Source organism: Babylonia areolata, chromosome 9 (genome assembly GCF_041734735.1).
Source record: "Babylonia areolata isolate BAREFJ2019XMU chromosome 9, ASM4173473v1, whole genome shotgun sequence".
In the NCBI taxonomy this organism is placed as follows: Eukaryota; Metazoa; Mollusca; class Gastropoda; order Neogastropoda; family Buccinidae; genus Babylonia; species Babylonia areolata.
The window spans coordinates 27,792,663-27,817,828 of NC_134884.1; the positions used below are offsets into that span (position 1 = coordinate 27,792,663).

A 25,166-nucleotide genomic window follows, 5' to 3' on the forward strand; every position below is an offset into this window, starting at 1 on the left:
GAATTTAAAGAAAAAATCTGGACTATACAATAAAATCAAATTTAAGAAATATTACGTTAGTTTTATTTTATGACGTTTTTGTTCATCCTCCGAAATATTACTGTGTATTATTGTTTTTCAGGTTCAGCCTTGTGTGGTCTTTTTAACTGTTCATGGAGTTGGAGAGAAATCGAAGACGTTCCGAGTTTGGTTGCCGCTCTTCCAGGTTGCTTGTGTGCAAACAGATAATTGAGAAAAAAACAAGTGACTGCATGATTTGGTTGACAATGCACATATATGTTTGTCGTTCTCTCTCATTTCTAGGTCAGCAACTTGCAAGGAATAATTGAAAACAGGTGACTGCATGATTTGGTTGACTATGCACATATATGTTTGTCGTTGTTCCCTCTGTGACGTCGTTAAGAGCAGACCAGCACAAACGGCAGAAAATTCTACGCGCATCTGTGCATTAAGAAGCACTCCCTGACTCATCTCGTTATACACATTCCGGCGGTACCGCAAGGCCCCGCTGTGACGTCGTTAAGAGCAGACCAGCACTAACGGCAGAAAATTCGCAGAATCTGATGATAAGCGGGATGCGTCACTAACTTGGTAATTAATTCACAATGATAATGTTAATTATCCTCCATCTAAGAATTTGTTGATCAATAAAAGCAGCAAACATAATGTAGATTAACTTTTTCCCTTCCCTGATCATTCAATGAGTTCTCCCCAGATAATGCGGTGTTGATAATCTAGTGAGATTACGTCATCAAATCGTGTCATTGACTTGACTTGACTTGACTAGACGACGGTTTAGGCCTCTCCCGAGGCCTGTTCGTGTTCCTAAAGAACTATTACTGAAATAGTAGCATGCGTGGCGAGCGCGGCTAGACCAGATCAGTTGTCTGACAGGCTGGGTTATACAGGCCAGGTAGGCCCCTCCAGTGTTTATCTAAGCGGGTTTTGAAGGCATTGACTGATGGCGCCAGGACCACGGAGTCTGGGAGCCCGTTCCATTGTGTCACTACTCTGTTAGAGAAATAATTCCCCCTGACATCAAGGCGAAAGCGTTGTTTTTGGAGTTTTAGGGTGTTGCCTCTGAGGTTCCCACTAAGTGACGACTGGAACACTGGCCTCTGTGCGTCGTAATGCCCGTGAAGGTATTTGAATAATTCGATCATGTCCCCTCGCAGCCTCCGGTGTTCCAGACTTGGCAGCCCCAGCAGTTTCAGTCTCTCGGGGTAAGGCTTCTCCTTCAGTGGGCCCAGGAGTTTTGTTGCTCGCCTCTGGACGTCCTCGATGTCACTACATAGTGTTTTGTGAAAGGGTTGCCAGACACAATGGCCATATTCCAACAGTGGTCGGACGAGGCTCTTGTACAATTGAACAAAAGTTGTCTCTGTTAAGAAATCAAAAGATCGCCTTATGAGTCCAACCATTCTGTTTGCTTTGGATGTCAACTGTGCAACATGTTCCTTGAAATTCAGTTTGTCATCAATGAGTACACCCAGATCCTTTTCACTTGCAGTCTCTTTTAATATCACCCTTGTACTGTCGTCCTCTTGATTTTTGCTTGTCATGTAATATGTTGCCTCTGACTTCTGCCCCCCCAGTTTCATTACGCTACATTTCTGTGGATGGAACTTAAGCATCCACGTGTCAGACCAGTGCTGAAGTTGGTCAAGGTCGTCCTGAAGCTCTTTTGGTCCCGTCTCTGTGTCACTTCTGTTGAACACTTTGGTATCATCCGCAAACATTTTTACTGTTATGATGGACCAGTGCGAGAAATTTCCGTCTGAGTGTCTGTGTGTGTGTGTGTGTGTGTGTGAGTGTGTGTGTGTGTGTGGGTGTGTGTGTGTGTGTAAACACAAATGTGTGGCAAAGGCTACCACAAAATCTACTGGACCAATTGATCTAAAATTTGACACACGGTTCGGCATAATTCTAGTGATGATGCCCGGCCATTTAGATTGTCACTTCCGGTTCTGGGAGACTATTTCCGGTCCAAAAAACGGTTTGGGCGCTTAAGCACAATAACACAAGAACTAGATCTAGCCTATGGCTTTATTTGGCCTATGACTGCGTTGTCTTTCTGTGTTTCAAGTTACGTCTTACACCTCTGCAATTCGTTTCGACAAGCAGAGAAAAAAATGACGTCCAATAATGACACGATTTGATGACGTAATCTCACTAGATTATCAACACCGCATTATCTGGGGAGAACTCATTGAATGATCAGGGAAGGGAAAAAGTTAATCTACATTATGTTTGCTGCTTTTATTGATCAACAAATTCTTAGATGGAGGATAATTAACATTATCATTGTGAATTAATTACCAAGTTAGTGACGCATCCCGCTTATCATCAGATTCTGCGAATTTTCTGCCGTTAGTGCTGGTCTGCTCTTAACGACGTCACATCCCTCTCATTTCTAGTTCAGCAACTTGCAAGGAATTAATTTTTCCACGTGTCCTCACTCAAACCAGAAAAAATGTCTCTTCCTGTTGTCTATGTTATCAAATCACTCACAAACATTTGCGGAGTTTTATTTCTATTTTTATTTTTATTTTTTTATGAAAAGAAACCACAGTGACCCGTGACTTTTCTCCTCCTGTTCTACAGACCGTAGTCTGATTATTCGGCGCTTTCCGGCTCTCCACTGACTTATTCAGTTCAGACTGGTCCTCTGAAGATTTTTAGTGCGAAAGGTGATTCTTTAAACCACACAAAGTCGTGTAAGCTCTGTCCTTTGCCAACTAAACTTCTTTTTTTTTTCTTTTTTTTTTTTTGCTGCCCCATCATCTGCACCGTTTCAGTGGCATTACTCCCACGCCGCTCATTTAGATTCCCCCATACACGGCCACACCCGGGTTCGTCTGTCGCAGTTCCAGAGTCGGCAGTCCACAGGGAACCATCGATGTTAGGTCGCCAGGAGGCCACACACCAGAGGAGACCCTGCACTGCTGCTGAGTCACTTCGGTGGTGTTCAGTGGTGCCTGTTCTGTTTTAACGTACTTAGGACACCACCTACTAAGCCCCCTACTAACGACAATAATGGCTTAGTCGCGGAGCCAGACTGAGTGAGCGTCCCTCCCAGAGTGGAGACCGCCACCATGCCCCTCAAACAACAGCCCCCCATGAATCTGCCGACACTGACGACATTGACAGGACTCACCCCAAGCACGGAAGTGGAGGGGTATCGAAACTGAGGTCACCATGAGAACAGGCATGAAAGGCCACAGACTTTGAGACTTTTTTGTTTATATTGATGACGATGAAGGAGGAGCAAGATGACGATGATGATGACGATGTTGCTATGGAGGTCCATTTTGGTTTGGGACTGCGTGACAAGGCTGTACTCTACGCTTCCTATCATAATGATATCCCGGCGTTAACCAGGCCCGAGAGATACAGACACTTGCAGTGTTGGTCAAGTAATTAGAGCAACACACCCAAAGACGCATCCTTGAAGTGGATGACACTCAACTGTGTGGTCCCAGTCTCCCCATTTAAGCCCACAGCACACTCAACTCTGGGTAGGAGCCGGCCACGGGCCGAAAAACCCACCTCTGCTGGGATTCGAACCCGCGTCCTCCCAGCCGTCAGTCCGCGACGCTAACCACTTCGCCACGACGGCTGGACTAAACTTCTTTTTCAACACACCAACTTTCTTCTTTCAACAATCACAAACATCAGGAAAGAAGCTAACTCTTCCGGATTTTTCCGAATGAGTTCAAAATCGCTGTCGTAAAATGACTGTTAAAGAAGCAAAACCTAGTCTTTAAACGACCTCAGAACTACAGGCATATATCAAATCTACCCGTGGTTTCTGTCTAAGCTCCTCGAACGACTTCATCAGCTCAATCTTCTCCCACCTGACCTGTCACAATCTTGATTTTCAGTGCTCATCAGTCAGTTGGCGGAATAGGTACTTTACAGAAACTGTTCTCCATATTTTTAATGATCTCCTTATTTCTCTTGATCAAGTCAGACTTTAATTTACTTCTCCTCCAGACGGGTCTTTCACCTGCTTTTGACGCAATCGATCGAGGAATTCTTCTCTCACGACTAGAACATAATTTCATAATTAAAAACAGTGCTCTTGGTTGGTTTACATTTTATCTTTCAGAAATAATGCAAACAATTCTTGTCTACTGAAGCACTTAAATTTGTGTGTGTGTGTGTGTGTGTGTGTGTGTGTGTGTGTGTACCTCAGGCGTCTGTGCTGGAGCCTGTACTTTTCATAACGTATAGCTTGCAACTCCTCTAACGAATCTCATTGACTCACACTGAAATGTTTGCAGATGACACATAGCTTCCGGTTCTCCTTCAAACTACAACTGTCTTCTACAGTCTCAACAGGGTTATGCCTCTGGTGTTAAATCACTGATGTGGAACAACCGTCTATAACAAAATGATGATAAGACAGAAGCCCAACAATTCATTCCCCGCATTTGTAAATTCTTATCTTCTTCCCTTGCTCTTAAAAAGATTTTTTTAATCTAACACAAAAAAACAAAACAAAACAAAAACAACAACAAAAAAACCCCCAAAAAACAACAAAAAACACTGGCATCTCTTTTTCTGATCATGTGCGTGACATTTACTTCGACCAGAATCTCACAATACATCAACATATACAATAACATACCAGGCAGCACGCATACCTTTAACTTCGTTGCATCAGCTCCATACGCAGTTACCCCACAAGTTTACACACAAAGTTAACCCATTTATAACCTTGTTCTTCGGTTGTGTGTGTGCGTATGTGTGTGTGTTGGGGGAGGATGGGGGGTTGGGTGTGGGTGGATGCCCATGGTAAACTATAAGAAACTTATATTCTCTGGAAACACATTATCAATACCAAATTTAATTTCTTTCCACACTGGCATTCCAATTATAATGAGAATGCACTTCTTGGAAGGGCACAAAAATCAGAAGAAGCCCAGAATGTTTACAAAGTGAGGTGACTGTTTTTGGTTTTTTTCTTTTTCACAAAACGTTGCACTTTTATCCGACGCACTGATCTATAGCAGTCATTTTATCATATTGTCAGTTCAAGTTCGTTCAAACGGGGACTTCTGCTTAATATGGTAGTCACACTCAGGAAAATTCTGCCCAGTACTGGGACATTAGTATGGATATAGCCTACTATGGGGGCTAATAATTTTTCAAAACGGATCTCAAAAAGAGACTCTGTTTCTCTTTGAAGAAATCTGCGCATCGTTGGTTTGGAAATAATGCCAATATTCCTTTGACTTGTAATGGATCGTGTGCTACCTTTCATGTAAGACTCGCGGCCATTTTCTCTCTCTCTGTCATTCTTTGTGTGAGGCGTATCGCGAGTGTGATAGCCTTGTACCTTGTTTTTAAGGCACTCTTTTACTTTTCGTAAGATTTTAGAGCTCCCAGGTGTAGGCCTCTCGTTGTTGCACTGCAAGCAAGTCTGTCGGCTCGCTCATTTCCCATAACACCTGCATGTACGGGGAAGTACATTCATGTAAGGGTTTTCATCTGGATCTTCGGGATTACTTAATGCCACCCTGGGATTCCACTTTCAATTATTATTATTATTATTTAGGAGTTTCATGGAGTCAGTCACAATAATGGCGTGTTGACTTGAAGGCACACGTATGGACCATGCCGGATACTGGACAGCAAGCATTTGTCACTGGCTTAACTTCCATTGTCAGGCTGGATGTTGTGACTTGGTACGCGGCATTCTCTGTCTCTATTTCTCTGTGTCCATGGTGGCTTCTAAGTCTCTGCACCTCTCTCGGTTCCATGAGGTGATCAATATGGACGCTTTTATGACCACGAAAAAGCGGAAACGTGCAAGTCCGTCCGTCCGTGTCCAAGTGTAAACGCACCCTCACTGCTTGTTGGCTAAGCAAACCGATAATTGACGACAGGGCTTTGCCAAACCTCGTCTGGTTCGCACTGGTTATTGATCGTGAGACTGTGCATGAGAAATGGCTTTATTTGGATAAAAGTATGAGTTCGTGAACGCCTGTAAACTGATCAAACGTGTCAACACAAATATTTTAGTAAATAATACTTGTGCGCAACATGATAGGAAGCACGAAACAGCATTTGCTTGGGGTTCGTGCCTTTGATTTTTGACTCACTTGTGAGTCTATGTTTTAACCCGGTGTTCGGTTGTCTGTGTGTGTGTGTGTGTGTGTGTGTGTGTGTGTGTGTGTGTGTCCGTGGTAAACTTTAACATTGACATTTTCTCTGCAAATACTTTGTCAGTTGACACCAAATTAGGCATAAAAATAGGAAAAATTCAGTTCTTTCCAGTCATCTTGTTTAAAACAATATTGCACCTCTGGGATGGGCACAAAAAAATAAAAAATGAAGCCTAATTATATGCAAACTGCATTTACTGTTATATTTATATTTTTGTATTATTTAAACTTGGCACTTTGGTCTGATATTCTGACCCAACAACAAGAGCAGTCATTGTTATCATTTTTTGTTCAAACAGGAACTTTTTTTGCTAAGCATGGAAGTTTTATTTATTTTGCAAACGTTTTGGTGCAGATAGTAAAAAAGGGAAATTATTCTGTAATTAATGCTAGGGGACTTAATTTGCTTTAAACTGATCTTTCTCATCTTTAACATTACATTTTGAAATTATACCCAATACATAAAAAGCTTGGATTTTAAAAAAAAAAGTGTATCACAAGTGAGTCTTGAAGGCCTTGCCTCTCGTTTTTTGTTTTGTTGTTGTTGTTTTTTAATAGCAGAAGTGGTTGTGCTTTTTCAATGTCTGCGTTTGTACATGATGTACTTTAAATGGATAAAAAAAAGAAGAAGAAAAAAAAGACCTTGTTGTTCCCCGCGTCGTTTGAAAATCGATGTGTGTGTGTGTGTGTGTGTGTGTGTGTGTGTGTGTGTGTGTGTCCAATGCTCTCTTTTTCCTGAAGAACACTGAAAGCAATATATGTAGAACTGTTCCCGACTTAATTTAGCCACTTTCCTGAAGTGCAACAATAGAATCAAAGACCAGCTTGAAGACGTTTTCCTGGTGGTCTTCAATGCTCGCTTCCATGCCCAGAGAATTACTCCATAAACCCAAATCAACTGTTATCTTGAAAGACAGTTTAATATCTAAAATTCATAAAGCACAATGCACCCACTCACACATGCATGCAATTCTTAAAACTTTTAAAATCTTGGAATGAATTTGGAATGAACATTTTCATCACAAATTACCAAATGTTTTATGCCGATATTAAAAAATGTGGAGCCAGACATTCATTGAAAGATTCAACAATACTCAGTGTAAAGACCACAGGTGTGTTTGCTTCCTCTGAAATCAGCTCAAAACTGTCACACAAAAGTACTCATTTGCAAAGTTTTAACTCACAAGCACAAGTGTGATAAAGGGGAGTTATCTATTATCATCTTGTTCCCCACACATGTACCCATGTTATGTTTATTGTGAGTTAACGTTTGTGAGGGAATGACTAACGCTGAACTAGAATTACAGGATACAAGTACTATTCAAAATTACTATTAATAATGGTGGGTAGTTCTGTATACATCACAGCCTTCTGCTGATCGGAGATTCAGATGTCGATTGAATGTGAACATTTCTTTTGAGCTGCATTCATTTGAAAAAACAAAAAAAGATAAACAGTAAAATCTACATTATGAAATTTGACAAAAAACAAGAACGCCAGAGAATCAACAGACAGAAAATACAAAAAAACTTAGCCGTATGAAGAGCACATGAACACAGGCTTCCGGTTCCGGTTGGGTGAACAGTGTTGTGGTTGTTTTGCTCTAATTATTATTATTATTTTATTTTTTTTTAGGGGGGGGGCGGGGGATTCTATTCCAAAATTTAACTTCAGTAACCTTTTCATTACACTAAATCCATCATAAAAACCACCTTCAATCACCACCAACGAGCTGTTGTGCCCGGGAACTCCCTGTCACCTAAATTTTTGCAAGACTTTGTTAACTCCAAGACCGACAGCAGACATGATAGGCATGCTCCCCCATTGAACTACGCGAGTATGTCTCCCAAACTTTTCCAACAGCAGATACAGCCCTGCCCTAGTATGTATCCTGCCCCATAATTTAACCCTAGCCTACTTCACTTCCTGCAAGAATTTGGTGTTCTCTGTGTTTCCTTCTCCCACTGTCACCATGTAACTCAACATCATGCTAGTGACAGTCTTCATTACCCTCTCCTACTGCCTCACCTACTCTTCCCTCCACCCCTCAACCATGCCTCCCTCACCCCCCACCTCCCCCACCCAGAGTGCAGCACCAGAAGTGCCAGACCCAAATAACTCCACTGTTGCGCCTTGTGGCATCTGCGACAGAACAGTGGGATGTGACGACCGTGGCATTGCATGTGAAACCTGTGGGCGCTGGTTCCATGCGCTCTGTCATAACATTGGTACCCAGTCCTATATGGATCTTGGAAATTCATCTGTGAACTGGTATTGTGAACTTTGTCACTCACCTAACTACAGTTATGTAGCTTTAGATCTGCATAGCATTGAACAGGAAACCTATGAACAATTCAACTTCTCCTTCGACTCGAACAAATCATTTCACCCCGCCCACGCGTCCACTCCAACTCGCCAAAGCCAGCAAAACAAAAACCCAAACCGCCCTCTCAGAATCTTGAATGTAAATTTCCATTCAGCGGCAGGGAAAGCCCCAGAAATCCACCACCTTCTCCAAAGCTTATAGGGACTGAAACCTGACTTGACCACGACATTGCCTCCGTTGAACTCTTTCCACCAGAATACAAGGTCCATTGGAAGGGCAGGAACAGAAATGGAGGTGGTGTCCTCATTGCCGTTCTCAAAACCCTTGTAACCACCGAAGAACCCCTACTGTGTCCCAGCCTCCCCTGTGAGATCCTCTGGACCAGAATCAAAATGAAAAACAGAAGAGACCTCCTCATCAGCAGCTACTACAAACCCGACGATGGAGATGAGCCAAGTCAACTTCAGATGGCTGAGTCGCTCAAACTAGTTTGTGACTCCAGGAATGCCATTGTCGTCCTCGGCGGAGACTTTAACTTCCCGAGCTGGGACTGGGAAAACAGTATTCTGAAGAGAGACTGTGGCTACCCTCGCCTTCAAAGAATCATTAGAAGAACTTCAACTGGAGCAGATCGTCAAAACACTGACATGAGGCGAAAACGTCCTTGACCTCCTTGTAACCAGTCACCCGGGCCTCTTCCCACGCTTTGAAATCGTGCCTGGTATTTCTGACCACGATATCGTGTATGCAGAGCTGCAAGTCAACGCTAACCATGTGCGCCAGCCGGACCGCATGGTCCCATGCTACAAGAAGGCTGACAGGGAGGCTATGCGCACTGCAACCAAAGAACTCTCAGACTCCATACTAGAAAAGCATGCAAACAGTCCAGCGGCTAAAGAGGTATGGACCGATCTAAAGGACGGCCTCACCGACATCACCCAAACTCACATCCATCAAGTGAAGCTCCGAGCAAAGAGGAATGCTCCACACATCAAGCCAGAGACTCTCAAGCTTATCAGGCGACGAGACTGAATCCACAGGAAAATGAAAAAGACCGGAAGAAAAGACCTTGATGAAGAATACAGGAGGTTGAAGAGACAAATACAGCGCGAGCTTCGTCAACAATACTGGCAGTACTGCTCTACACTGATAGTTGAAGTCGAACCAAACCAAAACCATCCAAAAAACTTCTCATTTGTAAAATCGAGGAAAACTGAAATCAACGGATTTGCACCCCTCAAAGAATCTGGAAAACTTGTTACCGACAACAAGCAGAAATTCTAAACAGACAATTTCAAGAGAAAACTTCACAGAGGATGAGTTCAACCAAAGATGTCCCATGCCCCCTCGAAACCCCCAACAACCTCTCCTTGAGCATATAACCATCTCTGCCCCTAGCATCGAGAAGTTACTACGTAACCTCGACCCTGCTAAAGCCCCTGGTCCAGAACTGATCAGCCTCAAGAGTCTTGAGAGAACTAACGACGAAACTAGCCCCGGCGCTCGCACTCCTCTTCCAAGCATCTCTCGACACTGGAGCTGTCCCAGAGGACTGGAAAACCGCCAATGTCAGCCCTGTATTCGAAAAGGGCGAACGATACAAGGCAGAAAATTACAGGCCCATCTCACTGACCAGCATACCCTGCAAATTCCTGGAACATATACTGGTCATTGCCATCATGGAGTACTGCGAAGAGCACCAGATCCTCTGCAAGGAACAGCACGGTTTCCGTCGCACCCACTCGTGTGAGACGCAACTGTTGGGTTTTGTCAATGAGGTCTCCAAAGCGCTTGAAGATGGAAAGCAGGAAGACTTACTGGTCTTAGACTTCAGTAAAGCCTTTGACAAGGTGAGTCACAGCCTACTCATCCACAAACTTCGTTACCCTGGCATCTGCAGCCAGATCAATGCATGGATTGAGGATTTCCTATGGGACAGGAAACAGTCCATCGTCGTCAACGGGTCAAAATCAGAGTTTGCTCCAGTAGAGTCAGGGGTACCACAGGGTTCAGTTCTTGGCCTGACTCTATTCCTACTGTATATCAATGACCTGCCGATTGGTCTGACCTCAACAGCAAGGCTCTTCGCGGATGACATGGCCTGTCACACGAGTGTTTGTTCATCGCAAGACCAGAAAATCCTACAGGAAGACCTTGACAAACTCGCCACCTGGGAGAAGTGGAAAATGTCCTTCCACTCCCAGAAGTGCACCACAGTTCACATGACTAGACGCCTGACTACACTCCACCACGACTACCAGCTCCAAGGCCATACGCTCCAGGAGGAGTCCCAGACAAAATACCTCGGCGTTACCATCACCCATGACCTGGACTGGAAGCCCCATATCACAAACATCACTAAAAAAGCAAACAAGACCCTAAGCTTCATCAGAAGAAACATCAGACTAAACAGCAAGTCCATTAAGCAGGCTGCATACAAGGCACTGGTGTGACCCATACTGGAATATGCTGGAACGGTATGGGATCCCTACACTGAAGAAAACATTGAGGCAGTGGAAAAGATCCAGCGGCGGGCAGCAAGGTGGGTCTCGCACCGATTCTGACAAACATCCAGCGTTGAAGATATGATCAGCGATCTAGAATGGCCAATGCTGCAGACTTGCAGGAAAACAGCGAGACTCACCATGTGTTACAAAATCCATCACGGCAAGGCCTGCATCAATTCCCAGCACCTCCCTTCCGTCAGCGCCAGAAGACGCTCTTCAAGGCACTCCCACCACCTCCACTACGCCGTCCCACAGAGCCGCACAGACTATCGCCACAAATCCTTCTTCTCAAGGACCATACCGGAGTGGAACAGCCTTCCTGCAGAGACTGTGTCGGTGCCATCCCTGGCTGCCTTCCAGGCCAGAATGGCATGCCTCCGCTAACCTCCTCCTTCCCCCCTCCCACACCAAATCGGAAACAGACCTGGCAACACCCCTGTGGACTATGAAAACTATGACATGCGTTCATCCGACCGGTGCGGGAAGCTTTTTCCTAAGTGATAAGTGCGGCTGATTCGTCTTAATGTAGATGTTGGCTGCCTACACCCAAGAAGAAGAAGAACAGGAGTCATAATGGCTGCCAGAAAATGAGGGACAGCGGGACAAACAGGAGGTTACCTACTTCCGGGAGGTTAACGGCCATAGTACTTTCGTTTTCTCTGCATTGGCGGATAGTAGTTTGCACAGGACAGGAATGTCAGACCCCTGCCGGAGTCTGCACTAGTTGGGTCACGGTAAGTATGTTATTTAAACGTAATTTTAGATAGAAAATTTCCTTTAAGACCTCTGTTTTACTGACAAAACGAATTATTCACAAAACTCCAAACAGAAAAGCAGAACGACAGGTTATGACCAGCATCAACTCAACAATTCCTCTGCTGATCAGCAGTCCCAAAGCAGCAGAAAGAGACTTCACCATCAGTCTCTTTATTGTTCAATACATACCTGATGAAATTCTATGTTCTGACAATCATAAGAGAGGGCTTCAAATGTTGCAAGTTATCTTTACAAAAGGTGGGGAAAAAACCAAATAACTATCTAATTTTCTGATCTTTAAATTTTGGGAATCATCTTAAAAAAAAAAAAAAAGGGAGAAAAGCCTAGTATCTAACTTTCTCAGCATCAGAACCCCCCCCCCCCCAAAAAAAAAAACAAAAAAAAAAACAAACAACAAAAAAACAAAACAAAAAAAACAGCAAAAACATGAGAGCACCTGTACCATTTTAGGTAAATCTGCCCACAATTTTGTTTCATTCTGACAAATTAATCGACAAACTAACCAGAAAGAAAAGAATACCTTGGCAGACTTATTAAAAAAAAAAAAATAAAAAAATCAAAAAAATCAGTGTTAATGTCATGGTCATCAAAGGTTAAGAAAGAAAAAGAACAAAGGTTGCAATCATGATAAAATTCATAGTATGACTACAACTAACAATAATGACACATCTCTATAAATATTAACTAACTCCTCTAATATTATCAGCATACTTTGGGCTTCACAAAAGTTTTGATGATGCAAAAAGAAACATGACAATAATTTTAATTACACATACTTAACCGTGACCCAACTAGTGCAGACTCCGGCAGGGGTCCGACATTCCTGTCCTGTGCAAACTTTAATTTCATGTACACAATTACATATACTAAACATGCAACTTACACATGAAAATACACACACCCCCTACAGGTATAACAATAACTGAATCGACACACTCCCACATTCACAAGGCACACGTACACACACCCAGCACAACCATCTCACACTTACTTTGACACACAACACACACAGAGAAGCAAACACTCACAGACATTCATCCAGACACACACTCATCCCGGTCAACATTACAGCCATACGTAATGGATATCATGGAAAAATGAACATGAGCAGTACACACACAGCCAACTTGATGACCTTGAGTGCATTTCTGAAAGGAAGACGAGTGTTTGTAGGCATGATAGAGGCATATGTGTGCATATGTGTGAATGTTTACATTCGGGGGTGAGTCTACACTGCGTATGTATCTGAGTGCAGTGAACCAGAATAAATTACAGCATGAAGTTTCAACACAAAGCTTGATTTTCTTTTGGGACAGAGTGCTGCAGTTTTCAACTGTAAAATATATCCAATTTCAGCAGCCCTGAACACAGGAGTTCTGATTCTCCTCGCATCTACAACTCACTCACTTTCTGAACACATCCACAAGTTTGCACATAAATGGCTGTATTTTATTTTATTAGCATCACTATAAATGCATGGCTAAAAAGCATTACTGTCATATTATGTTTACAAGCACAAGACTATGTAAAGTGACTGTCCATGCATACACATCACTTCCAGACTACACACAGGATATTTCTTTTCTCCCAGTTTAATGAATACTCCATCAGACATTCAACCACGTACCCAAACATACCACAGACCAAAAGCATGCATAATGAAGGAAAATACAGAATATAAAGACTTTCTCAGTTTCTGGCCTTCACATTTAACCCCAAAGAATTAGCAGGTGATAAGGAAAATCAGCTGTGACATTTGTATAGCACAGATCACACAGGTCAGAATAATCTCCATCATATGTAATAATCCTCCAATACATGGATGCAAAGGCCAAAGTGATTTCTTATCATGTATAAACCACCTAATAACAACATCCGATTAATCATTGTCCATAGGTAAAATAACATGCATTCATGACTAAATAATATGGCATTTTTCCCAATCCACAGTAGCAAATTAATGATTACATTATGGAAAAAAAAAATAGAGCAAGAAAACAGAAAAAAAATATGCAAGTAAAATTACATTTTCTTTAAGAAAAAAATAAACGGACAATAAAAAAAGATCAACTTCACTTTGTCAATGTTATTGACCCTCCACAAACTAACCCATTCAATTCTGCCAGAGTTCCTCCTTGCTCTTCATCAAAATGGCTTATTCTAAAGGCTGTTAAAAACATGTCATAAACAAAAAGACTGCTCATAAGGCAGTGAAATTTGCAAAACTTTCTTTAACTTATAAAAAAAAAAAATAAATTTTTAAAAAAGCAGAAGAAAGAAAAAAAATCCATACACACAAGAATAAAATCTCTCAGAAGACAAAGAAAAATTTAAGTATAAAATCAAACATTCAGCCACTCTGTTGCAAAAAAAATCAACACTCCTCCAGAAACTTTTTGTAAGCCTCTTCATCCATGAGCCCTTCACTTTTAAGTGCATCTGCATCCGTGGAACCAGAAACGTTCAACTTGAACATCCAGCCTGCAAAATACAAATCACAAGTAAACTGATAAGTATTTCATCTGATTCATCAATAAGGTTACTGAAAAAAACAATACAAAGAAGAGAACTCAAAGCCAAATACATATTCAGAGCAAACAGCAGCAACATTTTCTTATCACTGATTTCAACCCTATAGTTGTTAGAGCATTGAATTTTTAATCTGAGGGTCCTGGGTTTGATCCAGACAGCACTTGGTAAGTTACAAGCGAAGATTTTTCTGATCTCCAAGGTCAACACAATGTAGACCTGTCAATGTATAAACCTGCTTGTGGGTGGACATCTGACCCAGACTGGGTGGCAACATAAAGCAGGAATGCTAACCTTAGGGATAAAGGTCACAAGTTCATTCTGACATACTCAGAAAAATGTGCCACACACTTTCCATGTGTCTGATGTAAACTGCAGTGAAGGAAACTGCTGTCTGCTATATACATTCTTAAAAGCATCCGTAACATATGGTTACCATATATTATGTTTCCTTCACTTTACTATTCTGTGCAGTTAAGCATTTGAGTAATTCTTTACTGCTATGTCACCATAGTATAAGAATCACACTGACTATGCTAAAGACTACTTCTATATATGCAATACTCAGACATACCAACCCCTGTCAAGTGTTTGTGGGAACAATAAGGAAATCTGGTAGGAACATTAGAAATTTGGTAGGAACACTAGGACTCCGAGTCACATCAGCAAATGGGCACAGACCCTGTTAGACCAAGATGCAACTTGATTTAGCAACGTTCTCTCTTGTTCAGGCAAATGATTAAGCTGACTGGTCCACTCAACGTTGCTGAAAACATGCATGCGATTAGCTAAGCATCATCATGTGAGACCAATTAGTAGTGACTGCCCTGGCCATGTGATCGACAAGTCTCGAGCGTCCAGGTAATGTTTTGACAGGAAAGCATGTGAACATGCTATGCAGAAAATGAACTCTTCAACAATTTTGACAATGGCGTAATGTCATAATGTCAGAACAAACTGCAACTGAGCATGACAAAATACTGCGAAATTGTAACAATTGGCATCTCAGTATACTAGCAAAGCTAAACACTAACCAGATCAAATAGCCATATCATCGAAGCAAGTCTGACTGGCAGCAAGTGTACTTGTGTTTTCTTTCCTTCTCATCTTCTTTTCTACAGAATCCTGGAATCACTCATTTGCTGGTCTCTGCACTTCTTGCAGAAGTCGTTTCTATCTAAACTGCGCTGTCTCAGTGTAGAATTTCTCTCTGACATGCTATGTACCATCTGTTGGATGAAAAACTTGTATCATTTTGTGTTGCCACCAATCTAGAAGCATTGGCATTTTAATAGCATACATATCACAAACATGTCCACCTGTTCATGTACTTACACCTCCTCTGTTTATGTCTTGTGGGCCCATGAGCCTACATCTTTTAACTTCTGTAAGGTACAAATAAAACACTTCAAGCAACTGATTCACCTCTATGCCCTTCTGGAACTTCTAGCCTTTCACATTTATTTCACAAACAAAAAAACCAATTGGCAAATATGAATACAACAACAACAACAACAACAAAAAAACCCCAAAAAGCTCACAGACACACACAGTCTCTCTCCCAAAATATACCTTTATCTTGTGGTGAATTATTGACCAAAACAGGCTTGTCTTTCAATTTTTCATTGACTTCAACAATGGTTCCTGCAAGAGGACTGTAGATATCGCTGGCTGCTTTCACACTCTCCACACAGCCTACATTGTCTGCAAAGGGCAATGGCCACATGTCAGCACATATCACTATGACACTGTCATTCTTTCAAAATGTGTGTGTAGAGGGGATGAGTGTGTGCGTCTATGTGCATGGATTCAGTTTCAGTTTCTTGAGGAGGCATCAATGTATTCAGACAAATATATGCTACACCACATCTACTAGGCAGATGCATAGCCGGCAGCATATACCAGCACACTAGTCAGCCCTTGAGTGCATGTATACTGTATTTGTGTACCTATCGGAATGGATTTCTTCTACAGAAGTTTCCTTGAGGAGAACAATTTGTTGCCAGGGTTCTTTTTCAGTGTGCGAAGTGTGTGCTGCATATGGGACCTCAGTTTATGGTCTCATCTGAACGACTAGACGCTCTTAACCATTCTGCCATCTTCCCCTGGTGTGTGAATCTGTTTGTGCATCCATACATGTGCGTGTGTTCTGCTGAACAGTCTTCCTCATACAATGTAAGAGGTTGCTGGTTTGGACCCCTTCAGAAGCCTGAATAACAGTTCGGGCTATGAATGTATAGCTCAAATGTACAGACTAAAACTATATCTCTGCAAGTGGCTATGCCTCTCAAGTCTGATTAATGCTGGAAAACATTACCAAAGGAATGAAGAATACAGCAATGCCACATAATTTCCAAGGTTGTAACATGTGAAATTAAAAAAACAACAACAAAACCTTAAAGGCAGAGGTCCTGGCCTAACCAGGCCCCTAGTGGAGAACAAAAGGAGATAGATTTGAAACTGAGAGAGAATTTGAAAGCATTTCCAAGGTGCTATAAAAAAAATCTTGCAGCTCAAGACATACACTCAGTTTGGGCCCCCCAACAGATGACAATTAAAAAACTCAAACAGAAAACTGAAAGGAAGCATTCTCAGCAAGTAATGGCTAAGAATGAATCATCCGTTTAAACAGGTTTCTTCCATACTTCAGCTCCACACTACAATTATACGCAAACACACACCAACACAGTTCAGTTTCACGCACCATTGCCAGTGCAGTGTGTTACAGGCATCATTTTTGTATTGCCAATCCCACCTCCATTTATATTTGACTGTTGCGTCAATCAAAGCCAGACGCTCCTTCTCTCACCACAGGCATTTAACTTTAAGACTCACTGAAGCATGACTGGTGCATTCAAGGCAGAACAATGTCAAATTTTAAAAGGTGCCCTGTTAGCTACTGGATCTACGGATTGTGCACAATGTGTGAGTTTTAATGTCTCGCTCTTGACTGTGCACAAGGGGCGGAGTTTTAACATCTCACTCTTCCACTTTTATTTTGGCCCTTTCCCTGTCATAAAATTGTTCTTGCCTACTGCCAGTTCATTTTAGGTACTGGTAGTGGTACATCATGCTGATGGAAAATCAACTCAGGGCTGTGAACTACATGTGGCTCTGCAGCAAACCCATCATAATTTGCAGGGTTCACTGCAAAATAGAATACACAGTTTAGGCGTTTGCATCCACAGCAGCTGAAATTTCAAAATGTTTGTGTCCTCTTTCTTGACTTTATTCTTTTTTCTTTCTGCTATAATGCTCCAGGCAATAAAGGCAAAAATCAATGTACATAGTAAAATCATTGTACGAAGTATAAAAAAAAAAAAAAAAAAAAAAAAAAATCTACAGTCAATTCTTTATTTGTTCCAGACTTGACCATCACTAGACTGGAAATCATGAAGAATAATTCTCTATGCTCATGTATGACACAAAATCTATTATCTGTATGTGCAGCTGGTGGCTGTATAATACTGATGCAAAGACTGCCAACACCATGATTTAAAACCCATTCACAACCCTAAGTGCATGAAACATTGAAAGTACTTTTGCATTAAAATATTTTGCTACAGTATATTATTAGTATATCCAAACCCAGTCTGCAAAAACACAGTGCACCAAAATAGGCTGCCAACTGTATTTTCAACTGCCCCCTAAAAATTGCTATCAAAAATGTAAATTCATATATTTTATTTTTTATTAACTTGAAATCTGAAATCAGCAACTCGTGTCACCAGGCTGAATAAATCAACTAAACCACCAATGAACCAAAGAAAAACAGCCTCACATAGAGCACATATTGTTTACACTACTATGGTAAGACAATATCAATAAACAGCTTTTTATACAGTGCCCATTAACTGATACAGTTGCATTTCTTACCATCCTTCTCTATGTCAGCATCAAGCCCTGGGAGTTCCACATAGACTAAGTCACCCAGTTGCTCCTGCCACAGAAACATCACGATAAAATTTTCTTTCTTTTTATTTTAATAACAAGAGTAACAAGAGGGAGAGGTATAAAATAAAGGGACAAAGAGATAATGAGAAAGCAAAAGAGAGAGGAAGGAAGAGTGTGGAAGAAAAAATACACACATACTTGAATTCACTGAATATATGAGGTTCCATTCAATTTTAAATGGTTAACAGTGGACTCTCTTTTGTCTGAATCATAGACCTGTTCCAAGTTTAATTTTCAAATTATCATTATCTAATTAATTATAGACTAAATATTGTCCTGACATCAAATGCATTTGTTTCAGTGATATAACAGGTAAGCATATCATTATTTACTTGTGAGTTTCTGAAGCTTTACCTGCATGAAAGTGTGTCATCAAAGGCCACTGAGAAGGTTATGTTTTTTTGGTTTTTATTTGCTTTACATATTCATTATCAGTTGTTTCTCTTGCTAAATTAAGTCCACTAATTAACTTCCTTGAATTAGTTGGGACAGCAGCTGCATCCTCTGCTGTTCTGATGGTTACAGTCAGACAAGACTATCATACATGTATATATACTTCTATTCACTTCAGATATTCACATTTAATTCCACCTTCCAACTACCCTGTTTGCCCTAAGTCACCATTCAAACTCATCCTCTATTCACCTACCTTTTAAACCGTAACATTCAAATGAAAAAAAAAAGTTTAACAAAATGCCCACAAGCACCAGTAAGTTTGATGGGACATTAACAAATTTCTCCACCACAAATAGTCTTTTTGAAGCACATACAACTCCAAATAATACAAGAGAAGTGTGATAAAGATTTTTGTCATGACTACTAATTATTAAGACTTTTTTTGGTGGGCAATCCCACTTAGTTGTGTTATGCAAAAGGAATCAATTTCAGTGAGTTAACAACACTCAACCTGTGCATAGTCAGTGATTCCCACAGTGCCCTTGCTTGGGTTGGCTGCATCCTGAAAGTCAATCCACTCATGTCTCCCTGTGAACCATTTCTCTGCAACCACAGGCCAAACACAAACATTAGGAATAAACAACAATAGGGGACATTTATTTATTATGTCATTTCATTTTATCTATCTGGGTCTGGGGAGGGGGTTGGGGGTTGTCTTGTCATCTTTACTGTTTCAGTGGTATTATTCCCAGGTCGCTCATTCCAAGCCCCCTGTACACAGCCACACTTGGGTTCGTCTGTCGCAGTCCCAGTGTCGGCAGTCCACAGGGAACCATTGATGTTAAGCCGCCATGAGGCTACACACCAGAGAAGACCATGCACTGCTGACAAGTCACTTTGATGGTGTTCAGTAGTGCCTGTTCTGATTCAGCATACACACCAACAACAACACCTACTAAGCCCCTTATGACAATAATAGCTAAACTGCAGAGCAAAACTGAGTAAGCATTGCCCCCAGAGTGAATCATGCCACCATGTCTCTCTAAGTCCCCCATGAATCTGCCGATGCCTAAGAACTTAACAGTACCCACCCTATGCACGAAAGTGAAAGGAGGTTGAAAGTGAAGTCACCATGAGAGCAGGGCATGAAAGGCCATAGAACTTAGGACACTTTAAAAAAAAAAAATTAATTAAAATTTTTAAAAAAAAAATGAAGGTGGAGGATGATAAAGATGCTGCTGCTATGGAGGTCCATTTTAGGTTTGGAACTTTGTGACAAGGCTGTACTCTGTGCTTCCTTTCATAATGTTATCCTGGCTTTAAGGATGATCAACCAGATTTGAGAGATAGACATTTGCAGTGCTGGTCAGTAAATTTAAGCAACACACCCCAAAGACGCATCCATGAAGTGGATGATACTTGACTGTGTGGTCCCAGTCTTCACCCACCTCCACTGGAAATCGAACCTGCATCCTCCCAGCTGTGTCTTTACATGAAGCTAACCATTTAGCAATGGCGGCTGGTTGATTTCATTCTATTCAGAAAAAAGTCTCCTCAGGGCCTAAGAGCATTGGGTTATGCTTCTGGTCAGGAATCTGCTTAGCAGATGTGGTACAGTGTATATGGGTTTGTCTGAATGCAGGAACACCTCTTTGCGAAACTGAATTGAACTGAACAGAAGGGTACAAAACTGAACACAGTAAAAAGAACCAAAGTAATTAAACCCATGACTTTAAGGAGGAATATGTAACAATATGTCAGGCAGGTAAAACTTTTTTGCCAGCTGTTGTGTTTTTAGGATAATTTGCCAGGTAAATATTTCAAACCATCAATCTCGTTTGCACCCTCAGCTGATGCCTCTTCCTCTGTCACTTTTTTTTTTCTAATAAAAATCCTGGTGATTGAAGAATGACAGTGAGAGTGAATATACCCAAGGTCTTATCAGTCATTGCCAAGCAACAGGGTGTGAGCAGCTTTTGATCAGCTTCCAACTTGGTTCATAAATGCTCTGTTCACTTGTAATACATGGACAGGGATCAGATCCAATGAAATGATGAGAAATGATATCACTATCAGACTCTGCACATTATGCCTTTCTGCTGTCATCATCATCATCATTTATGCCCAATGCTAATTCCAATAAATATCATGACAGAAAATGCTGTTGAGAAGAGAACCATGAACAGTGTGTGTGTATATATATATATATATATATATATATATATATATATATATATATATATATATATATATGCCGATTACCACTGTTATTGTGTTAATGATTATGTGAACATCTGGTCATCAACAAGTACAGTTCTGCTGAATGCACCAAGATGATAGAAAAGGCAACTCAGCAGAGTACAACAACCTACTCAAGGGGCTGGGTTTTTTTTTTTTTTGTTTGTTTGTTTTTTTTGGTTTGTTTTCATGGCAGAACCAAGATTGAGAAATTTGTTACTGTATGACAGACAGCGCACCCTATCCTCCATTAAAGACACAGATATGGCACATGCACATGTATACACACATACACATACTCTTTCAGCTTGCACACACACTGAAAGTGAAACACCTTCAAAGTTTTAACTCTTATTAATGTGTGTGTGTGTGTGTGTGTGTATATATATATATATTTGTATTCATGGGCACATGCATACACACAAACACACACACACAAACAATCTCTCTCCCCCAATTTCAAATACACCCACATTTACTAGCAGAATTTACAGTCAACTTATAATCATACACACTAAAACACACACACATGCAAAATGGCACGTGCACAAATACACACATACTTGACACAGCCAAAAAACAAGCAAAAAAAGGGGGGGAAAGATTAACATTATCATTTCTTCTTCTAATTCTAGGTCAAGAAAGTATCCTCCCCTATATATGATTAGCACAGGTCACGGCAGTGGAGTACAGTGTTCAATATGCGTACCATTATCAGCAAGCCTGTAACTTGCTACACTAAGCACGCACACTGACTGTTCACCTCCCAGTCCCTGTCCTTGACCCTCCTGTCCTAAAACCTGCTGACCTTGCAAAACTTTCCACTTTGCCTATCAGTCTTCTGCTTCACTGTTCTACATTAAAAATCTGACAGGTCATTGTTCGCTCCCTATTAGAACAGATATGACCCAATATCTTGGATGTGTCCCTGTTGCTGTATTAATGACTGTCTTCCCAGTTCCCAGATGACTGATCCTTTTGTTCCCTCTTTTCTTTTTTTTTCTTTTTTTAATCGTGCTTAGCAAGTGAAACTGGAAAGCATAAAGTAAATGAAAAGATTATAATCATGAATCAGAATTTATATAAGTTATTGATTTTTTATGCTTTTCTTAAAAAAAAAGAACTGGTTCTAGCCTCTATTAAGGTCTAAACACATATACTTGTGTACACACACATTGTACACACACACACACACATGCGCATGTACACACACAGTGAAAAATACAGGTATATGCACGCATTCATGCATGCACATGCTTTTAAATATGAAAATAGGTAAATTTTTATCTGCAGTCATTGTAAAACTAATGTTAAAGGTTATAAGTTTCAAGAAACATTTGATATATAGACAGACTGTCACATTTGACACTCTCATGTCTAAATACTTACACCTTCAGGACCATATCAAAATGCGTTTAAATCGTTTGTATTACATATACTGATGTAATCATTGATTAACAATCAAATTCTCATTTTTAGAAATATTTTCCAATATTCTAGAATACCGTCTCAGTTACTGTTAAGAGTAGGTCAAACTTAAAGTAGCTTCAATTTCACATAAATTCTGATTACTGAGAGACCAGTAATCTTGAAAAGGTAAATATAATTATCTTTATTCTTCAAGTTTACAAAACATAGCAGAATAACATGTTGATGATTCTGTCAGAAAGCAATACAATGCAGCATTGCTTTAGCGAGACAGTAGACAGTTCAGTTCAGTTCAGTTATTCAAGGAGGTGTCACTATGTTTGGACAAATCCATACACACACACACACACACACACACACACACACACACACACACACTACACCACATCTGCCAAGTAGATGCTTGATCAGCAGCATAATCCAACATGCGAGACAGTAGTCAGCTTCAGCAAGCTGTCAAACAAAGAATTTTTTTTTTTTTTTACATGGAGGGAAAACATGCAAATATTGAGACATACATTCAGACACAGACACATTTTTTTTTAACATAATTATCACAGAAACAGCATTTTGGTTTCAAGCTTGATACAATTTAAAAAAAAAAAAAAAGTAAGTTGTCACACAAGAAACATTTCACAAACACACTTAAATTGTTTACAGAATCAATAGTGATATACAGTATCATATATACACTGACTGTGAAACAGTATACATTTACAAATACACATAGTGACACACACACACACAAAGAGAGTGACACACGCACACACATACATACATGTATACACACCAACACAGACACAAGACATATGAGAGTACACACATACATGGATAGGCACACACACACACACACACACACACACACACACACACACACACACATGTAAGAATAAATACCAGTCCATTACGAAAAAAAAAGGAGTAAAACTGAAACAAATGAAACAAAGTATTTAGTAAAACAATTATTTGTTTCATGGTTGTCATTACGTCAAGGTCAACACAGTGCTTGACAGGATTTTATTTCATTCAGCTGTCTCACTCTCCCACCACATCTCTCAAATATCTAGAGGTGTCATGCCTCATGGACACGCAAGGTGACATTTTGGACTGAATTCTAAAGTTCTGGATCAGTGGAAAACCGATTGCTGTTAACAGCCTCAAAACGCCAGTCAAATTGCTAAAAGTCTTCAGACCTTTCCTAAATGTCAATCACCAAAACTACTCCCAATCTGAATGCCTGTACAAGGCCTAAACAGTAAAAGTAAATGTGAGGAGCAACCACTACTATCAAGATGTTAAATTGCAAGTGACCCATTTTCTCCATCAAACACGACAACACAGAGAAATCAGAGAACTTCACAGGGTCTAGCGACATGCATCATAAAAGTAATTTCAACTTACTTCCCAAAGCACACGAAGACACTGAAAACGATCGATTTGGGACAGCAGTGAAACTCTGCTGTCGCAAAGCAACCACAGTGAGACGAGCAGTTTGCAGGGCGAGTCGTGAGAGCATGGAGGCAGCCATATTTAGAAGGTCGCTATGTCTAAATGTCACGTGACTGGTTTACGCCTCAAAAGTTTGCACGAAACGCGGCGTCACATTTGCGTCTTTTTACCCAGATCGCTCAGAACATAGAAACTAATATCTCAAGTCTGTGCCCAGAAGGAGGCGCTGTGGCGGGTTTTCTGCCTGAGATCTTTAACATTTAACTTTTAAAAATTTTATCAACTGAGGCACCGTTGCAGAATCGGTTAGTATAGGCGTTTGACTTCTGATTCAGTGTTCAGATGAGTCAGTCACACGTGATCACACACGCTGACAAAGTTGAATCATGGGGATTCACGTCAGTGATCACAATAATTATATAGTTATGCGCCACAGACTGTCTCAGTTTTTATTTTTTTTTAAAGAAAAAAAAAGTTCGAAAATGGGCTTATGCGCACGTTTATTTTTTCATTAGAAACTAAATGGTTCAAATTGGTCAGTTCAGCCGGTATGCATGATGAAACGAAAAGCTGACCGGCCGTGGTGCAGTGTTCCGTCACGTGGAACTACAGTACCCCGAGGCAACGTTCTTGCGGACCAGTTATTTTTTCATTATCTATTTTTATTCAATCAATTATTTTTTTTTTTTTTAAATGATCTACCTAACTGTGTCACGCGTACATGCAAACTAATTATTTGCTGAGGACACCCTGAACCATACGGCCTACAATTGGTATTTTCTGCCACTGTCACTGAGAACGCAACGTCATACAAAATTACTTTAAAAGTCTACAAACTTGGTCTGATGACTTTGGAAAATATTTCATTTAATTTGAATAATGTGTCTAAATGCAATGTTTAGCATTACTACTCAGTGGCAAAACATGATAATCAGTCCAGGATCAGTGTAATAATGAACTGACCGGGGCTAAAATTCACACACACACACACACACACACACAAACCGCATGATAGCAAATCAAACCATAGCGCCACGAACAAAGACTGCCAGTGACTGAAATTCACGGTATTACCCGGCTTGGCGTCAGTTACACTCCATGATCATTGGCGTAGTTGTGACACCGACCGGCTACACACTGATATTCACATCGTAATTAAAAACTGAGGCAAACGTCCGGTCAGAGATATTGGGGAAAATTTTTTTTAAACGAACATCATTACTCAGTCGTTTAGATGAAAAACATTTTTACTGTCATATATGTCTCACTGAGTGTCAGTGGTTCCGAACCACATTTACAGCATACACTGACGTATTCTACTAAATTGGCGCCAATCATCAATTCAACGAATATGAGAAAAACCAACCAAAATGGTTAGAGAATATCGGC

General features: G+C 40.7%; 1 protein-coding gene and 1 pseudogene across 1 annotated transcript; one reads left to right on the forward strand and one right to left on the reverse strand.

Annotated features, from left to right (window-relative positions):
* The first annotated feature begins 7,722 nt into the window (after positions 1 to 7,722).
* LOC143285608 (uncharacterized) lies at positions 7,723 to 11,390 on the forward strand (annotated as a pseudogene).
* A 1,828-nt stretch (positions 11,391 to 13,218) lies between these two features.
* On the reverse strand, positions 13,219 to 23,891 carry LOC143285811 (glycine cleavage system H protein-like). The gene is made up of 5 exons (XM_076593242.1): positions 23,730 to 23,891; positions 19,174 to 19,265; positions 18,189 to 18,252; positions 15,885 to 16,016; positions 13,219 to 14,264 (listed from the first exon to the last, which is right to left on the reverse strand). Exons 1-5 carry the CDS (start codon positions 23,854 to 23,856, stop codon positions 14,158 to 14,160), a joined length of 522 nt encoding a protein of 173 aa, XP_076449357.1. The 5' UTR covers positions 23,857 to 23,891; the 3' UTR covers positions 13,219 to 14,157.
* Between the last annotated feature and the right edge of the window lie 1,275 nt (positions 23,892 to 25,166).